This window comes from Ailuropoda melanoleuca, chromosome 1 (genome assembly GCF_002007445.2).
Source record: "Ailuropoda melanoleuca isolate Jingjing chromosome 1, ASM200744v2, whole genome shotgun sequence".
Taxonomy (NCBI): domain Eukaryota; kingdom Metazoa; phylum Chordata; class Mammalia; order Carnivora; family Ursidae; genus Ailuropoda; species Ailuropoda melanoleuca.
Genome location: NC_048218.1, coordinates 192696971 through 192717952, shown reverse-complemented (window position 1 = coordinate 192717952; position 20982 = coordinate 192696971). Strand labels below are relative to the sequence as shown.

Here is a 20982-nt window from a genome sequence, read left to right as displayed (position 1 = left end):
GGGAGTCTGTTTCACCCCAAGTCCACTGATTTAAATATTAATTTCATCTGAAAACATCCTCACGGAGACATCCAGAATAATGTTTTTCCGCATATCTGGGCACCATAGCCCAGCCAAGTTGATATATAAAATTAACCATCACATCGGCTAATGTTAAGAAATACATTTACATCATATTCAATGCATACATATATAGCACTGAAACAAAAGTCACACTAAATCGTGGTTATCCTTCCTCAATGTGACATAATCTTATTTTTCTCCTCTATTTTATTCATAAAAAAGCACGTGTGACCCACTCAGTTGGTTTCTGGATTTATGATATCTGGTAGAGATGGTCTTTTGAAACACCATCCTAGAATATGTCTTCAGAATGTTCTATCATCCCATAGCGAAGGTCTTTCCGAGTCCCAGCATGACTTGGTGTTACCTCAGCCCAGACCTGTACCTGCTCTTGCCCCAGTTTCCCTATTTGTAAAGTCCCATACTTACCTACCTAATAGGGTTATTGTGAGCAATAAAATCAGAACAAGGTAATGTGCATGAAAGCATTTTGTAAACTCCAAAGTGATCTCGTGAGGTAATTGCCGTTTGAAACCAGTCTGTAATAACTTTCTTCTCTACCACTCAGGTATCTGAGAGGATGCTGCTATTTCATGAAAATGAGTTGAGCTCTTCAACACTTGCCACATAAAACAAAGACAGCCCCAATTTCTTTAATCAAAAAGATGATCAGCTTCCAAAAAGGAGTCCCATCTCCCCTGAGATCATTCAAAATCAAAATCTGATTTCAAAGAAGGGAAAAGCGCAGTGTGTTTGGGTTCAATTCAGAGCCTCTCAGTTCTCCGGCCTTCTGCTCCTTGCCCTCCCCCGTTAGTTCAGAGAGGCCTTTGGGGCGATCGTGGGGTGACTCAGGCACCTCCCTTGCCTTCAAGAATCAGAGATGGGCTGAATGCTACCTCCAAAACTCTGTTTTAAAACCAGCTAATCGATGACCAGGACAAGACATGGTGGGCAGGACCTAGAATTGGGAGCAGGGTTTCCTAGGTTGGGTCACCACCTTAGGACGACAGATGTCCTGGAATGGAGCTGCCCTGGCAGGCCAGCCTATGGGGACAGAGCAGCCTCAGGCAGTCCAGGGGCAGGGGGGGGTGCAGGGGGCCGGCAGCTCTGCCCATTTGTGCCTTTGGAGCTGGGGGGAGGGGCACTATGATTGAGTCACACCCTGCAGAGGCAAGCTGGAGCTCACACCCTTGCTTGTTCCCCTTTCTCTCCCATTTCTCTGTTACTTGTTTTCTAATCAGTCCTTCTCTGGTATGTAAAATGCGAGTCTGGTTATTCCCATCACACGCTATTGTTTTCTGTGGGTGCCCCCCTCTCCGGGCGCAGTAATTTCACCATCCCCAGATGAGGGTGATAAAGTGTTTGAGATGCGTAGCTGTGTCTCATTTCAGTGTCTAATAGAAGATGGAGAAAGAGCCCTGGCACCTTTTTTGCTCAATAAATTCATAATTACAGCCTTCCTTGCCTCCCTTCTTGCAAACTGGAGAACTGTTGATTGGCGTGTGGGTCCCTGAGTGTGTACAGTAAAGGTGGGGGTGTGGCAGGCACACTTCCCCCAGTGCCTGGCAGGTTCCTATATGGGGACTGCTGCAAGTTCCCTCCAGAGAGTTGGTGACTGAGCCCTGACCGGCCCCTGCCTGTCTGGAATGAGGATTACCAGCCCTGCTGGAATTTGGTTCTTGGCAGCAGTGTTCAGAGGGCTGTGTTAGCCAGCAGAGCATATGGCACCCAAAAAGCAAGCTCCTCCAGACAAAGGCCAGAGAGCAGGTGCCGAACTGAGTTCAGACAAAGTTGGAAGACAGGCTGCAGGTGGTGGAAAGAGCACTGGACTGGGAGTCCAGAGAACTGAGCTTCATGCTGCCCCCAACTTCAGCTCACTATGTGACCTTCTGCAAATGGTTTAACGTCTCTGGATCACAACTTGTCTTTAAAATGACAGGTCAGAAATCTTTACCCTGGACTGTCTCTTTCAGATGAAAAACTTCTAGATTCTTCTCTGATACTTGGATTTGCACAGGCAGTTCAAGATGAGCCATCCTGAGTCCTCATAACTCCAACTGAGATGGTGCCATCAGGTACCATCTTGTTATCATAATCCTAACCCTGTTCATCTCATCTCAGTCTTGTCAACAAGAACAACAACTATCATTTAATAAGTACTTGCTGCTTGCCAGGCTGAGGGCCCTGTGCCAGGTGCTTTCTGTCATGAATGCTTTTAGAGGTGAATAGTGGTGCCCACCTGATAGATGTTATCTGCCAGGTTATGCCCTGTGGGTCCCAGGGGCTCAGCTCCCACCTACAGAGCTGGTGGGGGTGTTACTGGGTAAGATCCTGGGGATTTTCTGTTTGGGGACTTACATGGGTTAAAAAGGGCTTCCATGTGCTATATATTCTAGACTCTAGAATTATGTGTCTCTAGAAAGACTGTGGGTTTTGCGATTTGATACAGACCTGGGTTTCAACCCCAACTCTGCCACTTATTAGCCCCATGCCCTATAGAGGGCTACAGTTTCCTCACCGGAGTAGCAGGTGAAAACACCCCGAGCCCAGGGGACGGCCGTGCTGATCAGGCAAGGGGGTCAGTGCACAGGCTCGAACGTGGGGCCCCGGTACAGCAGATGACATTCCTCCTTGCTTCCAGCCCCTCTCTCTGCCCACCAGAAAGCAGCTCTTGAGTCATGGCTGTATGTTGGGCATGAGCCTGGCACTGTGGACTCACCAGTGAGCACAGCGGGCCTCCCTGCCCCCTCGGAGCCCACAGCCCTCAGCCCCAAACTCCAGTCCCCCTGCAGAGGCTAAGTTGATGGAAGGGTGGGGGCCCCTCTCTGGGGGCTTGTATTCTTTTCCTATAAGCATCTCTCCTCAATACCATGCAGTTTATAGTCTCCAACTCGCAGGCATATCCTGACAAGGCTCGGGGCTTCTCTTCTAGCCCAGTCTCCTACCTGACCCTGCTCTCCAGACAGACTCTCCCTGGTGTGCATGCCATTTGATAGGCTTTTGTGATGCTGACCCCTCCCCAAGGAGGCCCTTCTCTTCTGGCTTTGCGCGTCCTCCCTTAGTTCACAGCCAGACCCACATGCCATCCCACAGCCTTCTCATTGCTCCCTCACCCCAAGCTAGAAGTCAGCATTCCTCATGGGACTTCCTGGAGCATTCTACTGTCTGTCGCATAGCGTTTCACTGTCTGCATAAGTTAGGTCCTGGTGACATCTACCCAACCTGACCCTAAGTTCTTGCAGGGCCCCAGTAGCCTTGGCTGTCCTGGGATCCAGCAGCATTTTGCATGTTTTGAGTGTGCCCTGGGCCAATATCCGTCATGTGGGGGAGTGAACGAAGGCCCGGGGCTGGCAAGACTGTTCTGGGCTGTGGCTATGCAACCAGTCCTCCTCCTCTGATGTGCCCTTGAGAAGACCTGGGGTTTCTGTCAAGATTTTAGCTGGCGGCGTTGAGTCTTGACTTTCTTCTTTCTTCTTTCGGCCTTCAAGGAAACTTGCACTCTCCCTGTGGGGGGTTCTCTTGCTCTGTGGTCTACGTTTTCCCACCACCCCGTTATCCAGGATATAGTGGTGAACAAGAGAAATTTCACAAAGCTGAGATGCCCCCAAATAAGATGTAGGCCATTCCTGCCCTGATTTCTCTCAAACTGGAAGAACTATGAAGCCATCCTCTTGAATAGAAATAAATGAGACCGTTAGGACCGAGTGCTGTTTTGTCCCATGGGGAGTTATTTATTTATTTATTTATTTACAGGACCACTTCTCAAACCGTTTGTTCTCTCCCTTTAATGAAAACCTCTCAGAGGAGGCCCAATAGGGGAGGCAGCCAAGATCTGCCTCATTAAAATGACACCAGGGCTCAGAGCTGGGCAGCGTACCCAGAGGACCTGGTCGCTGCTGTGCTGCAGAGGGATCCAGGATGCTGCAGAGGGATCCAGGATCGGCCTCATGCACTGTTTGGCAGTGGGGAGGTGCAAAGAAGATGTGTGGGTATAGACCCAGAGGGCTGGGGCTATACCCCGTAGCCCCCGAGAAAGGGTTGTCCGAACTCTTCTGCTACCCATAGACAGCAGCTGGTGTCTGTCCCCACCTGCTCCAGGCTGGGGTAAACTGAGATGGATTAGCAGTGAAGAATGAGAACCCACTGTCAACTTGCACACCTGGGTTTGAATCCGCCTCTACCACTTAGAGCTGTGCAAGTTGTATCGCTTCCCTAAGCTGCATGGTAGGGACAGCAATACTGCTTACTTCAGAGGACTAGGAGTCAGGGTCCCAGCAGGAGACAGCACCCGCAAATCCGGTTATTTGTGCAAAGGTGAATATAGGAACTCGTCACAAAGGTGTGGCTTCTTAAGAGGCAGAGCAGTATTTGGGGGTAGGAACAGGGAGGCCCCCCACCTCCTCTAGACCAAGTGGGGGTGGGCAGGAGGCAGTTCACAGAACCTGGGGACAGAGAGGCAGTGTGGGGAGGCATGCCTAGGGCCACTGAGCCCTGGGGGTGAGGGTGGCAGCCGGTGCCCGCAGCCCACCCCCATCCTCCTGCCCACCTTCTGCTGATACTCCCGACTGGCTGCACCTCACTAGGCCTGAGGGCAGGCGCCCTGAACATGTACAGTCCACCCAGTCAGCCTCCCGGGCACAGAGAAGGCCGGAGAGTGGATGTGGAGGGGCAGGTGGAAGGCACCCAACGCTGAAAGGTTTGTAAGGTAAAATCAGTCACTGGAAGGTGCTGGGCAATGACTGTCCCAGAGCCAGGCATTGGGCAGCCAGGGGCTGCTCTTCATCTTCATCATCGTCGCCACTATTATCATTATTATTACCGTTATTGTTATTGTTGAGGTTGCCCTCCAGGCACGGCAGCCAGCCAGCCCTGACTGTCCCCTACACGCATGGGGGCAGAGTCCGTTGGCCTTTAGCGTCTCCAGTGCGGTTCTCTGTCTCAGCATGTGCAAAGGACTTTCGGGGTCCAGCCCCACAAGCTGTGGGGTGAAACTAAGCCACAATCATTGTTGTCCAATATCACATCCTTGCTTTCCCCCATAGGGAGCCTCTACTCCTGAGTCCTGGGCCTCCGAGGGGACCCTTGTGCCGAGTGCTGCTGTGCCGCGAGGACCTGTTTCTGAGATGAAAGCCATGCCTTGGAACTGGACTTGCCTCCTCTCCCATCTCCTGATGGTAGGGATGGGCTCCTCCACTCTGCTGCCCCGGCAGCCCCCTGCGCCATCCCCGAAGCGGTCTTTTGTCACGTTCCGTGGGGAGCCAGCCGAGGGTTTCAACCACCTGGTGGTGGACGAGAGGACAGGGCACATTTACTTGGGGGCCGTCAACCGGATCTACAAGCTCTCCAGTGACCTGAAGGTCTTGGTGACCCACCAGACAGGGCCGGATGAGGACAACCCCAAGTGTTACCCACCCCGCATCGTCCAGACGTGCAACGAGCCCCTGACCACCACCAACAACGTCAACAAGATGCTCCTGATAGACTACAAGGAGAACAGGCTCATTGCCTGTGGGAGCCTGTACCAAGGCATCTGCAAGCTCCTCAGGCTCGAGGACCTCTTCAAGCTGGGGGAGCCTTTTCACAAGAAGGAACACTACCTGTCGGGAGTCAACGAGAGCGGCTCCGTCTTTGGCGTGATTGTCTCCTACAGCAACCTGGACGATAAGCTCTTCATCGCCACAGCAGTGGATGGGAAGCCAGAGTACTTCCCCACCATCTCCAGCCGGAAGCTGACCAAGAACTCCGAGGCGGACGGCATGTTCGCTTATGTCTTCCACGATGAGTTTGTGGCCTCGATGATTAAGATTCCTTCGGACACCTTCACCGTCATCCCCGACTTTGATATCTACTATGTCTATGGCTTCAGCAGTGGCAATTTTGTCTACTTTTTGACCCTTCAGCCTGAGATGGTGTCTCCGCCAGGCTCCACCACGAAGGAACAGGTCTATACATCCAAGCTCGTGAGGCTTTGCAAGGAGGACACGGCCTTCAACTCCTATGTGGAGGTGCCCATCGGCTGCGAGCGCAGCGGGGTGGAGTACCGCCTGCTGCAGGCCGCCTACCTGTCCAAAGCTGGCGCCGTGCTCGCCCGGACCCTCGGAGTCCGTCCAGAGGACGACCTCCTCTTCACTGTCTTCTCCAAGGGCCAGAAGCGGAAAATGAAATCCCTGGACGAGTCGGCCCTGTGCATCTTCATCTTGAAGCAGATCAACGATCGCATTAAGGAGCGACTGCAGTCCTGCTATCGGGGGGAGGGTACACTAGACCTAGCCTGGCTCAAGGTGAAGGACATTCCCTGCAGCAGCGCGGTGAGTCAGGGGATCGCCCGTGGGCTGGGAGGGCATGGCGTGGCAGGGGCACCCTAGCCTGTGGCTTCCGTGGGACATGAATCACCCAACCCATTTTGCAAGTGAGACAATACCTCCCATCTCTGGGTCTCACTGGACTCAGATTAGCACCAGCGCAAATGTGTTGTGTTGTGTCTATGACACTGAGCTTATCAGAGTCGGAGATGGAGCTGAAAGGTAGATTTCCTATCTGGACACTTTTCTCTACTCCACGCTGGCTCGTGGCTATAGGAGGACATGCTAGGAATAAGCGGGGATTGTGTTATAGAGATGTCATCTGCACCAGGCATCGTTAAGGCTAGATTATCGTGTCTTCTGGTACAAGACATGTACCCATCCTTCGTACTGACCATGCCTGCAAATCAGTTTCTTGGGAGCTTGGAATAAAACTATTAGTGGGGGTAATGGAGCCAGTCATTCACATTTGGGATAGATCTAGAACTTTAAGAGTGTTATGTTTTTAATTCCTTGGGTATCTTTAGGAAAGGGCAAAATGAAAGCAGAAACCAGAAGAAGGGGAGAATGACAGATGGGTTTAGGAGGCCTTCCCAGGGTCTTGCTGGGTGGCCACAGATGCAAAAAGGGGACATAGCCTCTTGCCTCTCCCAGCCCAAGTCATTCATGGCCCGGCTTGCTGTGGTTGGACTTCTGTTCATCTTGAAAATGATTCCAGTGACTTAGAAGGCTCAGTTATGAGCATCTTCTATACCCCATGTCCCTTCCTTTCCCCTTTCTATTGTTCACTTAAAAAAATCATGAACCTAGTTTTAGAAGAATCTATCCTGCAATCTTAATTAGAGAGAAGAAAGGAGAATTCATACACAGCTAGAAGTATGTTTGCATGGATGCAATTCTTGACAGCCCGTCCAACTTTGGTGAAATTCCACATTAGGAAAATGTATCTTGATTGACTTTAAAAGTAAGTTTCCCTTCACGAAGTATGGCTACTTGCCAAGCACATCTCAGAGGGCACTGGCAGCTGGGTAGCTTGGGGGGGGGAGCATTCTTGCGGGCATTGGGACTCGGGGTTGGGGTAGGGGAAATGGAGGAGAAGGAAGGGACTCAGCAAGGTTGGTCTTTGGTGCCCTAACATTTAGGCTCAGGCAATTTTCCAGTGGTGAGTTTTCCAGGTGCTTGGGCTGAAACTAAAGATACCATTTCATTTTGGAGGTCCCGAGAAGCTGAGAGACCCCTAGTGTCATTGAGGAAATGGGAGAGGCACCATGGGCCAGAGAAGGAAGCAATAAGTTGACAATCATGGCCAGGCCAGAGAGTGGAGGGGATGCCGCTGTACCTGAACCCTAGCAGGTGACATACCTTGGGAGCCTTTGGTTTGGGGCGGTGGCTGATCCACTCAGTAGAGTCGAGGAGACAGGTTTGTGAACTTGGGGGCCATGGGTTTCTCCCAAATGCAGGCTATAAAGGACAGGCCAGGTGCTGTGCTGTGTGTATGGACATTACACATTCAAGCACAGCTCTCTGGGGGAGATGCATTAGGAAGCTGGCATGGGGAAGGCCCTTAGAGACCCTCTGGTCTATACCTTCATTCTGAGGCCCAACAAGGTAAATGAATTGCCCAAGCCCACATATTTTGGGAAAGAACGAGAGACACAGCACTTGAGGAAAGTCTCGCTTGCCTCTTGAGGAAAATCCCACTTGCACACATGCATGCACACACGTGCACACCTAGCCATGTGTGTGCACAGATGAGGTAATTACCCCACTAGCATGCACACCTACATGCACGCCTTGTGTTTGAAAATGCAAGTTTATCCTGCATGCTTATGAAATAGCTAGTTCTTTTGAGATCAGTTGGGTTGGCTATTTTTTCTGTAGATATTTTTCCATAGAACACTCGCTTAAATTCTGTCTTTTCGGGTGATGCTTTTGGGAGTAGAATCAGCTGCAGGGATCAGCCTGGCTGCCCATGGGCAGGAGTTTGTCCCGCCCTTGCTCCCTGCCACAACACAAAAAGCAAAGTTCATCATGGAAGTCTGCAGAGCTGTAGGTCCTAAGGCCGCATGGTAGCCTTGGAGAGAACAGAGGGATGACAGCTTTGCAAGACAGGCTAATGCCAGGACTGGGAGTCACGGAGCCAGATAACAAGCTTTAGATTTTTCTTTGGGCTTTAATTAGCTCTTTCAAGTTCGAGGCAAGTTCAGGGCTGAGAGCAGAAAGGAGGAGGCCAGAAACTCCACACCAGGCTGGCCTGTCTCCCCAGCCAGTATAAAAGGCCACGCCAGCTTGTAATGTCAAGTATCAGTTTCCTTTGATTCGGCCGATGCTTAGATTACTTTGCTCCAGTGCTCAGGTCCTTGACTTCAATTCATTTGGCCCCAGCTCTGACCACACATGCTCCCCCTGCCGTCAGCCAGGCCAGAGTCCTGGGCCTCCCCGGGGAGGAGCTCTCGTGGGCACACGGTTTGCAAACCCAGCTTTTCTTCTACCCATTTACGTGGCTGTTGGTTTCCTTTCCTTTCCCCCTTCCTGCCTTGAGGCAAGGATGGACAAGATGAATCCAGAATTCTCTTTGCCTCTGAGGCCAAGATTCCCTGGAGGCCTGTGAAGTGGGACAGAATCTCAGAAGGCCTCTGTCCCATAGCGTTCCATTTGTAAGACAGTGGAGGAGGGGAAACATAGGCCGAGTAGGTTGACTTATAAAACTTGTGTTTTGTAGGCTAGGTGTACCCTGTGGACTATATCATAATTACAACCTGAAGAGTTTGAGAAGGTATGATTAGTGGCTCATTTTTTAAATTGAGATTTAACTGACATATGACATTATATTGGTTTCAGGGGTACAACGTAACGATTCGATATTTGTACGTATTGCAAAGTGATCACCGCACTAAGTCTGGTTGACCACACATAGTTACAATTTTCTCTTTCTGTGATGAGAACTTTCACAATCTATTTTCTTAGCAACTTAGCAACAATATAGTATCTTCACTCTGTAGTCACCATGCATTACATTACATTGCCAGGACTTACTGATTTTATAGCTGGAAGTTTGTACTTCTTGACCAGTGATTCATTTTTATTGTGTTCCTGTTGTCTTCATTCCCTAAGGACAGGACGCTCATCCCGTGGTATTCTTCAGGGTCTTCCAGCCCCTCCCATTTCTTGGGATCCCCATTCCTTCCCTGGACTCAGGCCTTCAGCACTCAGAGCAGGGAACAGTATGAGCTCTGGGGCCCCTGACCCCTCACTAGGTCCCAGCTGCACCCTGCCTGTGTTCGGGACGATGAGGCGGCGTGGAAAGGGAGTATCTGTGTGGCGTGGGCTGCCTTGCCGTGGAGCGTTTTAGGAACCACATGGTGGGCCACGGCCTGATGACCAGACCGAGGGAAAAGTGTCACACTGTGAGGCTGGAACCTCGGTCTGCAGGCCCCCAGAGAGCTCCCTGTTGTTTTTATTCCAGGTGAATTGGGAAAGCTGGAGGAACCCACATCAGAGATAAGGGAAGGTGGGCCCGGAGTGGCCTCCTCATGGGAACGTGTCGCTGTGAATGTAAATGTGTGCCAAATACAAATCTCTGAGTGGGTGTTGGGTGTAGAGGATGGAGAAGCAGCCCCAGGTGTTTTCTGGTGCTTGTGGGAGATGGAAGCAGCTTCCACGTTTGCCTGCTGGGCCATTCTTTTCCTGTGTCTTGGTTTTCCCAGCATGAAGAGAAACAGGCATCCAAGGACAAATGGTCTAGTGTCTGAAAATTACTCTATAGGTCTCAGGAGGGCATGGGCAGAAAGAGGGTTCTAGAGGCATCAGCCAGGGGTGCCATTCTGTCTTGGGATTCAGGGGACTAAAGACCAACCTGAGGCCCTTTGCTTCTGCACATCCAGGAGGGTTAATGCCAAGATGTAATCTCTGTTTCTACTGCTCACCCCTGGGATGGTCTCTGTCTCTGGTCTCTTTTGAAGGCTGTCACCCAGGCTCCCCAAACTCTCTATCTGCAGAGCATAAGATGATTGGCTTGAGGAGCCCATTTCTGTCATGTTCCATGGCCCTGAGCAGGCCATGGTGACTGCTCCCAGCCTTTCCCAGGAGCTGTGACACTCCTGACCTGGAGTGGGGCAACCAGGCTGGAGAGTGTGCTGTTGTGGGCCAAGTCTGTTGTGTTCTGCATGGGCTGAGTGGCCTGGCCTCCCAGAGTCCCCCAGTCATAGCTGTCCATGGAGGTAACTCATGGAATACTAGCCCTTCCACCTCCAAATGAATTAATGAATGGATGAAACATTTATCAGGCCCCGGCAATGTACCCCCTCCCAGTGGATGCCAAGAATCATGAAATGACATCAGTATCCAAGGGCCCAAGAGTCCAGGATAGAGCTGCACCCCAGCAGGTGACGATGGCCTGTGTGAAGGGAACAATGGCTCTGGTCATGGGAAAGGTCATCAATCACGCCACTCAATCTTCTCTGAGTTTGGATCCAATTGAGAAGTGGACATGGGAGTCAGGGAGTGTCAGCTTTAGTGTGGTAAGGCTGGATAGGGCAAAAATCAGCTTCTTCATGTTCCCCTCAAGACTCGAACTTTGAGTGACCCACCAATACAAAATGTAGGTGCTTGAGGCAGAAACTACTATCCAGAATCCTGGCCTCACACAAGTCAAGTCTCCAAGGTGGGAGCGGAGAGTGGTGGCTTCTGAGCCGCCTGGCACTCCCACTGCAGGGGTTCCTTCGTAGTGGGCCTGACAGTTTACAGAGGGGCTCATCACCTTCTTTTTTTCTCGGCCCAGTGCTTTCCCCAGTGGTGCTCCGTGGTGTGCTAGTGGCTTCCAGCGTGGGACAGTCTGTGGTGCAGGGACTGTCTGGGCATTGCCGGGCATTTATGATCCCGGGATCCTGGACCCTAGAGCACTGAGTGCCAGGGGCACCCCCCATCACTGCAAGAACTAGAAATTTCTGGAAGTCCCTGGTTGAGAACCATTGTTAAACCACGCATCTGTCTGACTTGGGGTTTACCCGCCAGCCCTGCTCTACCCCACACAGTTCACAGAGGCACAGGGACTGAGATTCTGCTTTCTAACCCCAAGCTTCTCTTCATGTCGGACAGCGAGGAATAGTGAAGGAGAACCCTGCTCACAGGTGGCTTGCTTTGACTCTTGTATGCATTGGCTTTGCAGGCACGGCATCCCTGAGGAGACGGGGTCACCCCCTGCCCCCGCCCCAGTCTTGGGCTGGCCTCCCATCCCGGCCTGGATGGATATTCAGGTTCGTCTGGCGCCTGGGATCCTGAAATGCCATGAGAGTGAGCATCCGGAATGGTCAGGCGGCCACCCCGGGCTCCGGGGGCTAGTTTCTGCTCGTCTGCTCGGGGTGTTTTCTGTTCCCAGCCAGCAGGAAGTGCGGCTCTGGCTAGATGGGGTGTATCCTGTTGTTCATGGCGCTAGGCAAGGTTTTCTCCTGCTGCTCAGACCAGGAACTCCTCTTGCCTGTCCCATGCCTCCTTCTTCAGCTCCACTGCATCTGACACACATACACACACACACACACACACACACACACACACACACACAGCAGGCCCACCAAATGTGCTCGTTGCACACCATACTCAAGTCCCAGGGAGAGCTCACGCCACACCTCCCCTTTCTCATGGGCCTGGCACCCACCCCCCCACAGCCCANCACCCCCCCACAGCCCGTTGACCCAGTACTCCAGACTTCAAGTTTGGCATTTGGGGGCCTGCCATACTGCAACCACAGTCTTTATAGAGCCAAGTTTTCCCTCTCTCCCCCTGGATTTGGCTTCTGTTCTGGGTATGCCGGTGAGAAGGCCATCTACCTCCCTCTTTTTGGCCAGCAGGGTTTGCAATGACAGTCATATCCCAGCTAAGTACACATGGTGCTTCGGGGTCCAGGATGGTGGCTGAGCCTTGGGTGGTGTGCTGGGCCATGCGAGGGGACATGCCCCCCAGAATGCCATGCAGGAGCCTGGTCAGTCAGCAGGGAGAGTGACGGGACCCAGGAGCCCCACATGCAAAATTTTAACACAGCTGCCAGGAGACCTCAGAGGCCCGTCAGCCCCGTCTCTGCTGCTCTCTCTGCTGTGTTCCACTATCGAGCTTACGCTCATCTCCTAAGTCCCTCTTCCCCCTCTTTCTGTGATGTATTCTCCTCCACCCACACACTACACGGAGCAGCTAATGCAGCGAGATCCCTCTCACGTGCACACACACGCGCGCGCGCACACACACGCCCCATACGGCGTGAGGCAGCCCAGCCAACATCAGCAGCCGAGTCTCTCCATCACTGAGCACACAGACCAGCCAGATATCACGGTCCAGCTCTGCATTCTGGGCCTTTCCTTCAAGTCCTGTCCTCACAGGGTGGTGTCTTGGCCGTGATTCTGGCTAGAGAGTTCGAGCCTCTGGGTCCCAGCCAGTCCCAGCTCGTGAGATGTCACCGGGCTGGTGAGCTGCTTCCCTTTTGCTTTGAATTATACATTTCATCTCCAGGAAGGAGGTGATGAAAATAATATCCCTTTCGTAAAGCGTGTTGAGACTCTTTAGGAAAGAGAAATACATAGACATTAATAAATAATGAGAGACACAGAACACCTTGTGTTTAAGATGCTTCAACATTTCACGGCCCCACCTGTATATTCTCCTTTGCTTATGAGAACCACCCGACCGGACAGAAAGGGACTTAATAACACTGCTAGGATTTCAGACTTCTATTTTTTCTTCACCAGTATCTGCGTTGGAGAGATTTGGGCTGTGCCTAACCCAGATGTTACTTTCCATATCCCAGGCCTGGAATATGCCCTGTTCGCCTGCCTGTCCACCAGGCATGCGTTATGAATACTAAGCAAAGGCATTTGAAGGAGAGGCTACATTTCAAGCTAGACCCTCCCTGCTGTTGTTACCTTCAGGTGTCCCTCGGTTTCTGCAAGGCGGAAGGGAATGACTGCACATCGGTGCAGGGTGCTTGCTTCTTTTCCTTAACAAAGTTTGTGGAGAGAAGGCAAAAAGACAAGTAGGGGAATTTCCCATTTGACCTCTCCATTTACACGTCTTCCCCTGGTGGACTGGGCCCCACAGGCTGTCCATGTAGATGAAACGGGATCTGTGGGAGAAGAAAGCCCACATCTTTTCCCAGTCTTGGTGTCATTACTGTGTCTCTGTCAGTGTTCCAAAGTATAATAGGATTTGTTTGGCTGATTTATCCCGCATGCAGGCAACATTTTCCAGACTCACACACGGGTCTGAGGAGCAAGAGGGGAGAGTGCATGGCCACAAGAGTGGGGCTAATAAAATTTATTCCCACTAACAAGGGAATGGCTGACCCCATAATTCAGCCTGGCCAGTGGGGCCACTGTCTCCCAGTGCCTGCCAGAAAACACACAAACTTAATCATCGTGGCGTGCCCTGCTCCAATTACGGCTCTGGTGGTGCAGAGGCCGTCTGCAGTCGCCTGGGAGGGGAGAGGGAATGTGGGATTGATGGGCAGTGTGGAACCTCTTTGCCCTGGGCAGGTAGCCACTGGGCACCTTTGAAGCTAAGATACAAAGGGACAGAAGTGGCACCCAATGGGGTGTGCTTGGGACTGTCCCCAGTGCCAAGAAGCCTTCCCTGGTATTTCCCTAGGGTCCAGTTTCGGCTACCGGACTAGCCTCAGCGTGGTGGCCATCAGCAGAGCTGGACAGTGGAGTTGGGGTCCTGCTTCTCTTGCTCTGGTCATGGTATCATGGGCCTGGTCTGCTTATCAGAGGGAGAAACCCAGGGCTGTCAGCAACTGAGCTAATGAGAAGGTCACGGGTTCAACCCCCGGGATCCTATCCTGGGTTGGAGCTACTCTTTGCTGGCCACGCTCAGCAATTGCTAGGAGGGGTGCATTGCCACAGCTAACTGTTGGTTACTGCCGGGCCTGCAGGGAGTGGGCTTGGCCTAATGCCTCTCTCCTGGGAAAAAAGCTCAAAATAGTGACATTAGCTTCCTATTAGAAGGATAGCTTATTATGACAATGAGTGAAAGACTACTTAGCTATCTGGTGGGATTGGGCACAGTCTCAAACACATATAGAAATAGTAAAATGAGTACAAAAATAAGGTTGCTTTTAGCAGATCACTTCTATGGATTTGTAGCTAGTTAAGTGCATTAATCCAGTGAATGTTTGCCTCAGAAGCCACATACACACACACAACTCCTACAACATGATGACCTTCTGTCCTGTATTTTAGTACCCACCCTTTTAAGACACTCAGAAACAGGGCATTTGACTCTTGGGAACCTTGGTGTGATTTGTTGGGTTGTTTTTCCAACCCCGAGACGCTTCTCATGAAGCCCCTTCCATAATGGTTTTGTCTAACTGGGTTATTGTGACTGTGGTTTCCCCCCTCTGTCTCCGTACACATTCGTTTCTCCTACAGTCTCATGGAAAAAGACACAATACAGGCATCACTCTGAGATAGTGCATTAGTAACAACATGGATGAGACTTCGTTCCCTCGTTCCATTTCCGACATCTCTGCTCACAGCCGGGGTGTGAGGGCCGGCCTTCACCTGCTACAGGACTTACCTGGCTCTCAAGAAAGTTCAGCCTGCAAGGTCAGCAACGGCCACAGGGAGACCTTCAGGGGAGGGTTAGAACTCAGAGAAGAGAAAGGAAATTTATGGAGAACAGGAAAGCAATTGGTGGGTCACATAGTCCAATTTGGGGGATTTCTTTGTTTCAGAAATGAGCACTCAGGCTTGTGGACTATTTTATGGAGTAAGAAGCTTTTGGTAAGGGTAAACCATAGCCTACGAAACCTCCTGAAGATGTTTCCACCTTCCTGAGAATTCTGTCTGCTTACTTCTCCGCCTGCAGTCGGAGGGCGCTCAGAGTCATCTCAAGGCATCAGCCCTGTTTTGCATTTATTAACACCGTAGGGGTCAGCGGTCATATTTGAGCTATGGCTCCCGATAAGTGGGTGATCATTGCTTGCTTGTACTGCAGAGCACACTGGAGTCTGTATGTGGACATGAGCTACTTCGGCTTATCTGATCAATATCTCCCGTTAAAAAGAAATCCCATGTGCGAAATTCACTGATTCCCCATTTCCAGCGGAAGTCTGCTATGGTCAGCTTTCGGGGTGTGTGTGTGTGTGTGTAAATGTAATTAATTAATGGGAAGAATTTAGGGCTGCTGAGCATGAGGAATCCAAGACCTTTTCTCTTCCACATCAGCAAGCACCTCATGGGTGTCCCTCCTCTTTTTCTCCTAATTTATATTCCTTTTCAAAACTTCAGCCCTTGCTTTTTTTTTTTTTTTTAAGATTTTATTTATTTATTTGAGAGAGAGAGAACACAAGCAGGTGGGAGGGGCAGAGGGAGAAGCAGATTCCACAGTGAGCAGGGACCCCCATGCGGGACTCGTTCTCAGGACCCTGGGATCATGACCTGAGTGGAAGGTAGATGCTTAACCGACTGAGCCACCCAGGCGCCTCAGCTCTCACTTTTCTTTGGGACCAACAGACCCAGGAAGGGAGGAAGCCCTGTTCTGATGACTGGCCATGGTCTCCACCTTAGGGGAAGGTTCGTTGCTTCCCGAGGCCCCAGAAAGGCTGAGCCCTCATCCTGGGTGGCAGGAGAATTGGAGGCAAGGGGTCTTACCTGAGCAGTCTCTGACATGTAATAGCTTCCTTTGGGGCCACGCTATAGCCACCCTGGAGGAAGCTCCTGTGTAAGGTCAGCTTTTTCCCTCCAGATGGGAATTTGGGGTTCTGGTACCATTTTCCCATTAATGGGTTCCACGGGGGTCATTTCGCTCTGTAGACCTTTATTTCCTCTTCTGTAAAATGGGGCTGTTGGATTCTAAGATGTTGACTTATTTGCCTTCTCTGAGACTGCCAAGGTGTGAAAGAGAGGCCGTGCTCTGTGCCGGATGGAGCCCTCAGAGCTGAGCCCGGACATCGCCTCCCCTGCAAAGCCCTACTGCTTCGCCGGGCCTGCTGTACTTGTGGCACTGTGTGTACAACTGAGGCAGGGCACAGATGGCCTTGTCCAAGTCATGGCCCAGATCTGTCTCCCCCACTGGGGAAGGGGCAGAAACAGAGGAGTCATTTCTATTGGTATATTTTTGGGTCCTCACCTAGGCCTTTGTTTACCTTGTTCCTTTCTACACATTCTTAAGCAATTTACTAAGTGAGGAACAGTAAAGAGTGTTTTCATTTACTGCCTCAGTTTCCCCTCATAGACACAGGAGTTCCAGTAGCCTAAGATACCACAAATTTGATGGAAAAAGGCCCAACTAAAGGCTCTTCAGTGGGTGAGCTTGGGCAAGTCTCTAGTACCTTCTCCTCCTGTGTGATGGTCTGGCCTTCCAGCACTGGGGGTGAGCCTGGGGTGCCCAGGACTCCTCTGAGTGAGGCTAGATGCTACTTTTGCATTTAGGAAGGGCAGGAGAGCTGGTTTGCTCCCAGATGGAAGGACTCCTCTCTTTGCTGGACCAGGAGCTGCCCGCAGAGCAAGGGAGGACCAGGTCTGACTTTGTATTTTCCATCCTGGGCTCGAGATTACTGCTGCCGACCCCAAGCGGTTGGCCGCTGCATCCCCGTTTGGAGGAGTTGGCTGGCATCTGGCCATCCCTGCTGGCTTACCTGGTCGGCCTCTTTTGGATCAATTCGGGATATTTGTAAACAGCCGGTGCCTGGGGTAAGAGAGGAGGCCTGTGGCTATGGAAGAGGCCGTGTCCTAGAGCCGAGCTAATTGGCCCACAGGGGGATGGACCTGGTGACCTTTAGCTCATTAGCACCACATTTGGATCACTGAGCTCTGACCTTTCCATAACAAGGCCTCGATGTGGGGCTTCTGCAAAGGTGGGGCATCTGAGGGTGCGGCTGAGATCTTCCCACCAGGCAGGGGAGGTGCCCGCAGAAACCAGGCTAAGGGCAACGCTTGTCAGAGTGAGAAGCAGTTTCAGGACCAGGTCTCCGCCCCTCATCGCCCAAGGCCTTGCAGGTGGCTTAGCATAGGTGTCAGGGTGACAGGGGTTCCTTATGAGTCTGTGGCCAGGGCACGGGGCTGGGGGCGGTGCCCAGGAGCTCGCGACCAGACACCCCCACCCCCGCTGTCTCCCAGGTCTGCTGTCTTCCTCCGCCCTCTTCAGAGTCTCCACCGAGACCACCGGACACCTCTGGGGTCTCCGGTGACCGCTTTGCAGCTCTGCCCCGGGAGCCGGGGGAAGCGGCTGGAGGAAGGACGCAGGCAGAATTAAAACCCCCTTTCCACGGAGATGATGGAGCTTTTCAGAGTGCCAGTCTCTCTACGGAGTGGGAGCAATTTCCCCGTAATTGGTAAAGTAACCGTAACTGCTCTGTCATTTGTATGTAGCGACATGTAATTGCACGGTAACCTTTGCCGCCGTGCGCGAGGGAAGCGCGGTAGGCTATTAGATTCTAATTTGGAGTGTCAGCTCCGGCTCCGCACACCACCTCCGCCGCCACCGCTCGGGGAGCCCCTGCGTCTGGGTCCGGGAGGCCCTGTTCCCTGCCGCGAGGCGGTCTCTTCCCGCTCCTGCCTGGGCGATGCTGCCCTCAGTCAGTGCTTCTCAAACCTGGTGAATGGCTACGTCACCTCCCTGGCGAGGTGTTAAAATGCAGGCCCCTGAACTTCCCTCCCAGAGTTCCTGATCCAGCAGACCTGGGGTCGGTTGGAGATTTCGCATTCCTGGTGAATAGCGCCACATGTTCTGGATCTTACCCCATTCCTCTGTTCCTTCGTTCAGCCTCATAGGCCTTACAGATCTTTAGGAAGTACCACTTTTGCTATTTCATCTCGATGACATTAGGCCCTTTGATTGTGGTAACACTGCTCTGACTAGATACCAGGAATTTCCCCCAAAACGTGAGACTCACAAAGGTGGCTGGAATTGTCTAAGGGTGACAAACGATAAGAGTGAACGCTCCCAAGTGCCAGCCAGTGTTCTATGTGTATTAAATCGTTTAATACTTACCACAGCACTAGGAAGTATATAGTCATATTATTATCCCCATTCTACCAATCACAAGCTGAGGCCCAGAGAGGTTGGATACCTTGCCGAAGGTCACACAGCATTAAGTGGTAGAGTTGGGGTTCAAACGGAGGCATTCTGATTCTAGTTCCACAGTGTTAACTACTGCAAAAGCCAGGCTTTCATTTACTCATCCATCCATCCATCCATCCATCCATCCATTCATTTAACACGTATGTCTTAACCTACTGTGAACCAGGAACTAAGGTAAGGGTACAAAGATACCTAAAACATGGTCCTGTCCTTGAGCTCATGGTCCCTGGAATCCAGGTCTTAATTTATAAGCCATGCAACCATGAGGACATTTGTGGAAAGCGGATTTGGGATCTTCCTGATCAGGGCAGAAGGGATGTGTAAGGCATTAACAGAACCCTGTCTGTTCACAGGGTTGCCCAAGTAGGCACCACATATATTCCCATGGAACAGAACCTTATTTTTTCTTTGGTGAGAATGAAGGTGCTGTCTAACGAATAAGCATTATAACAATGGCCAAAGCTCATTTGTGTGCGTTTGTGGAGCAGCGAGGGAGAGGAGTGGCTGGGCTTCTGATTACACTGGGGTGCAGTCCACTCCTGGCTCCTCTGGCTGCCGCTCTAATCTTGCTGTTAATGGGGCCCAGGGGAGAGCTGGGCCAGGGCAAGAGCAGACACTCTCCTCCCCCATTGCCAGGGTGTTCTGGAATCCACGCCAGCCCTCACCTGTCGAAGGCGTTCACCAATTAGCCTTTCCTTGCAGGGCCCACACGGCCCTGGCATCTGCTCCTTACACCTCAGCCTTCCCGGCCTGTGGTCCCTATGGGGTCCCTCCCCCACCACCCTTGTGCTCTAATTGCCCTGTGGCCACAGCTCAGACCCGGCATGGTGGTGTCCTTAGGGAGCCTGCTCTGGTCAGGAGCCATGCTAGGGACACTCTCTGCAGGCATCCTACCCCCGTTCCGGGCAGGATTCCCATTAAAAAAACGAATATGAAATATCATCTTGAATTGACAGAGTGCTGTCCAGTTTACCGAGTGTCTTCACACCTGCTTTCTCACCTGGCCCTCACGACAGTCCGGTCTTACTGTATTATAGTCAAGGGAAGTAAAGCTCAGAGAACAGGAGGTGCCTGTGCCGAGTTAGATAGTTGGGAAGTGGGCTGCCATGTGAACCCGAGTCTGTGTCTTTTCTGCTGCCTCAGTGTTAACCACCCCCCCCACCGCTTGCACCTGCTTTGAGGAAACAAAGAGTAAGCCCCCTCGTACCACAGCTGGGGGATCTTAGCATCCATGCAGACCTGGACTGCACCTGGTCAAAGGCCTCCATCACACCTTTATCACCTGGAGCCCTATTTAGAGGGAGAAACTGATACATGGTGGGGGAGGGGCTCAGGAGAAAGCCAGCATTGTCCCTGGAATCCCAACGCTACATTAGGAACCCCAGCTGCAGCCTTGGCCTTATTGGAGCCCGATGACAGCACCTTGAGGTAGGCAGTGTGGGGGTGACTGCCAGGTGCAGGTGAGCAGACTGCCTGCCTCCTGACTGGGCCTCGCAGGGAGCCGTCCTGAGCCGAAGATGGGCAAAGCTCTGGCCACCAGGCCACCAGGCTGAGCTGTCCTCGCTTCCTTCCAATGAAAATATCCCTCCCTGGGCCCCTTGCTGCTAAGTTGCTGGAGTGGCAGAGACTCGGTGCCTCTGAGTAAGCCACGATTTAATGCTGCAATTGACCAGATGCATAAGCTCTTTTTGTAAGCGATTGTTTGTTTTCTGCCCAGCCAAGGGGAAGAATGGTATTGGGTAACAGGCCACTCAGATGTAATTCTGGGGCTGGGCAGCCTAAGGCTCCCCATGTCTGTGAGGCACGTGTTTGTGCCAAGGGTGGTGGGAAAATGTCAAATGTGGCTTGCCTTGCTCCCTGCCTCAGTTTCTCCTTGTGCTGTTGTGGATAATCATTCAGCCTCATCTACTTGGAAAATGGATTGTAATGGCAGAAGTCTCTGTGGCACAGCTTAGGGCCAAGAAAGTCAGGGATGAGGGCTCCTTATGAAGTGGAGGCAGGAACATGCAAGGCCCTGAGGATTCCCAGCATGCCATAGGCTGCACTTGGCCTGTCTGGCAGGTCGCGCACCCTGCTCTTATGTCCGGCAGGGAGAAGGCACCGTCCTCTTTATCTGGATTTTTCTTCCTTCTTTTCTTTCTATCCCTTTTACCATCCACCACCTGTCTCCTCCCCCTTCTCCTCAGTTTAGGAAAGAACCATAAAAATCAGATTAGACCTTGAAAGCTCCCTCCTAACTTTGACTTCTATATTGTTTTATTTGGGGGGGGGAGTTGGGGGTTGTGTTTGGCCTGGGCTATTGGACCAGACCATGCAAGAAAGGCCAGAGGGGATCAAAGGCGTGGTGCAGACATTTGCTCTGCACGTGGCCTGCCCGGGCCTGCCCCGGCTCTCCCCAGCTCTGCCCCCAGCTGCCCCCATGCTAAGAAGGAGGGGAGAGGTCGGAGAGAGGTCTTAGATGCTCAGCACATTGTCTTCCCTGAGACAGACAATGCCTGTCGCCCCCCCATCCCCCATCCTAGGAGGGAGCTGAGGGGTCCCCTGAGTCCCT

At 52.0% G+C, this 20982-nt stretch overlaps 1 protein-coding gene across 10 annotated transcripts in view; it reads left to right on the top strand.

Moving 5' to 3' along the window:
- Window positions 1–20982, top strand: part of PLXNA4 (plexin A4) — a 537871-nt gene that overhangs the window by 143770 nt on the left and 373119 nt on the right. For all 10 annotated transcript variants that reach the window (XR_004629007.1, XM_034672299.1, XM_034672298.1 and 7 more), the window contains one exon: window positions 5106–6371. Coding sequence is in view for 9 of the 10 variants with exons in the window: in XM_034672303.1 (XP_034528194.1) it covers window positions 5106–6371 (1266 nt within the window). In the remaining variant the exon portion in view is untranslated. The remainder of the gene's footprint in view (window positions 1–5105; window positions 6372–20982) is intronic.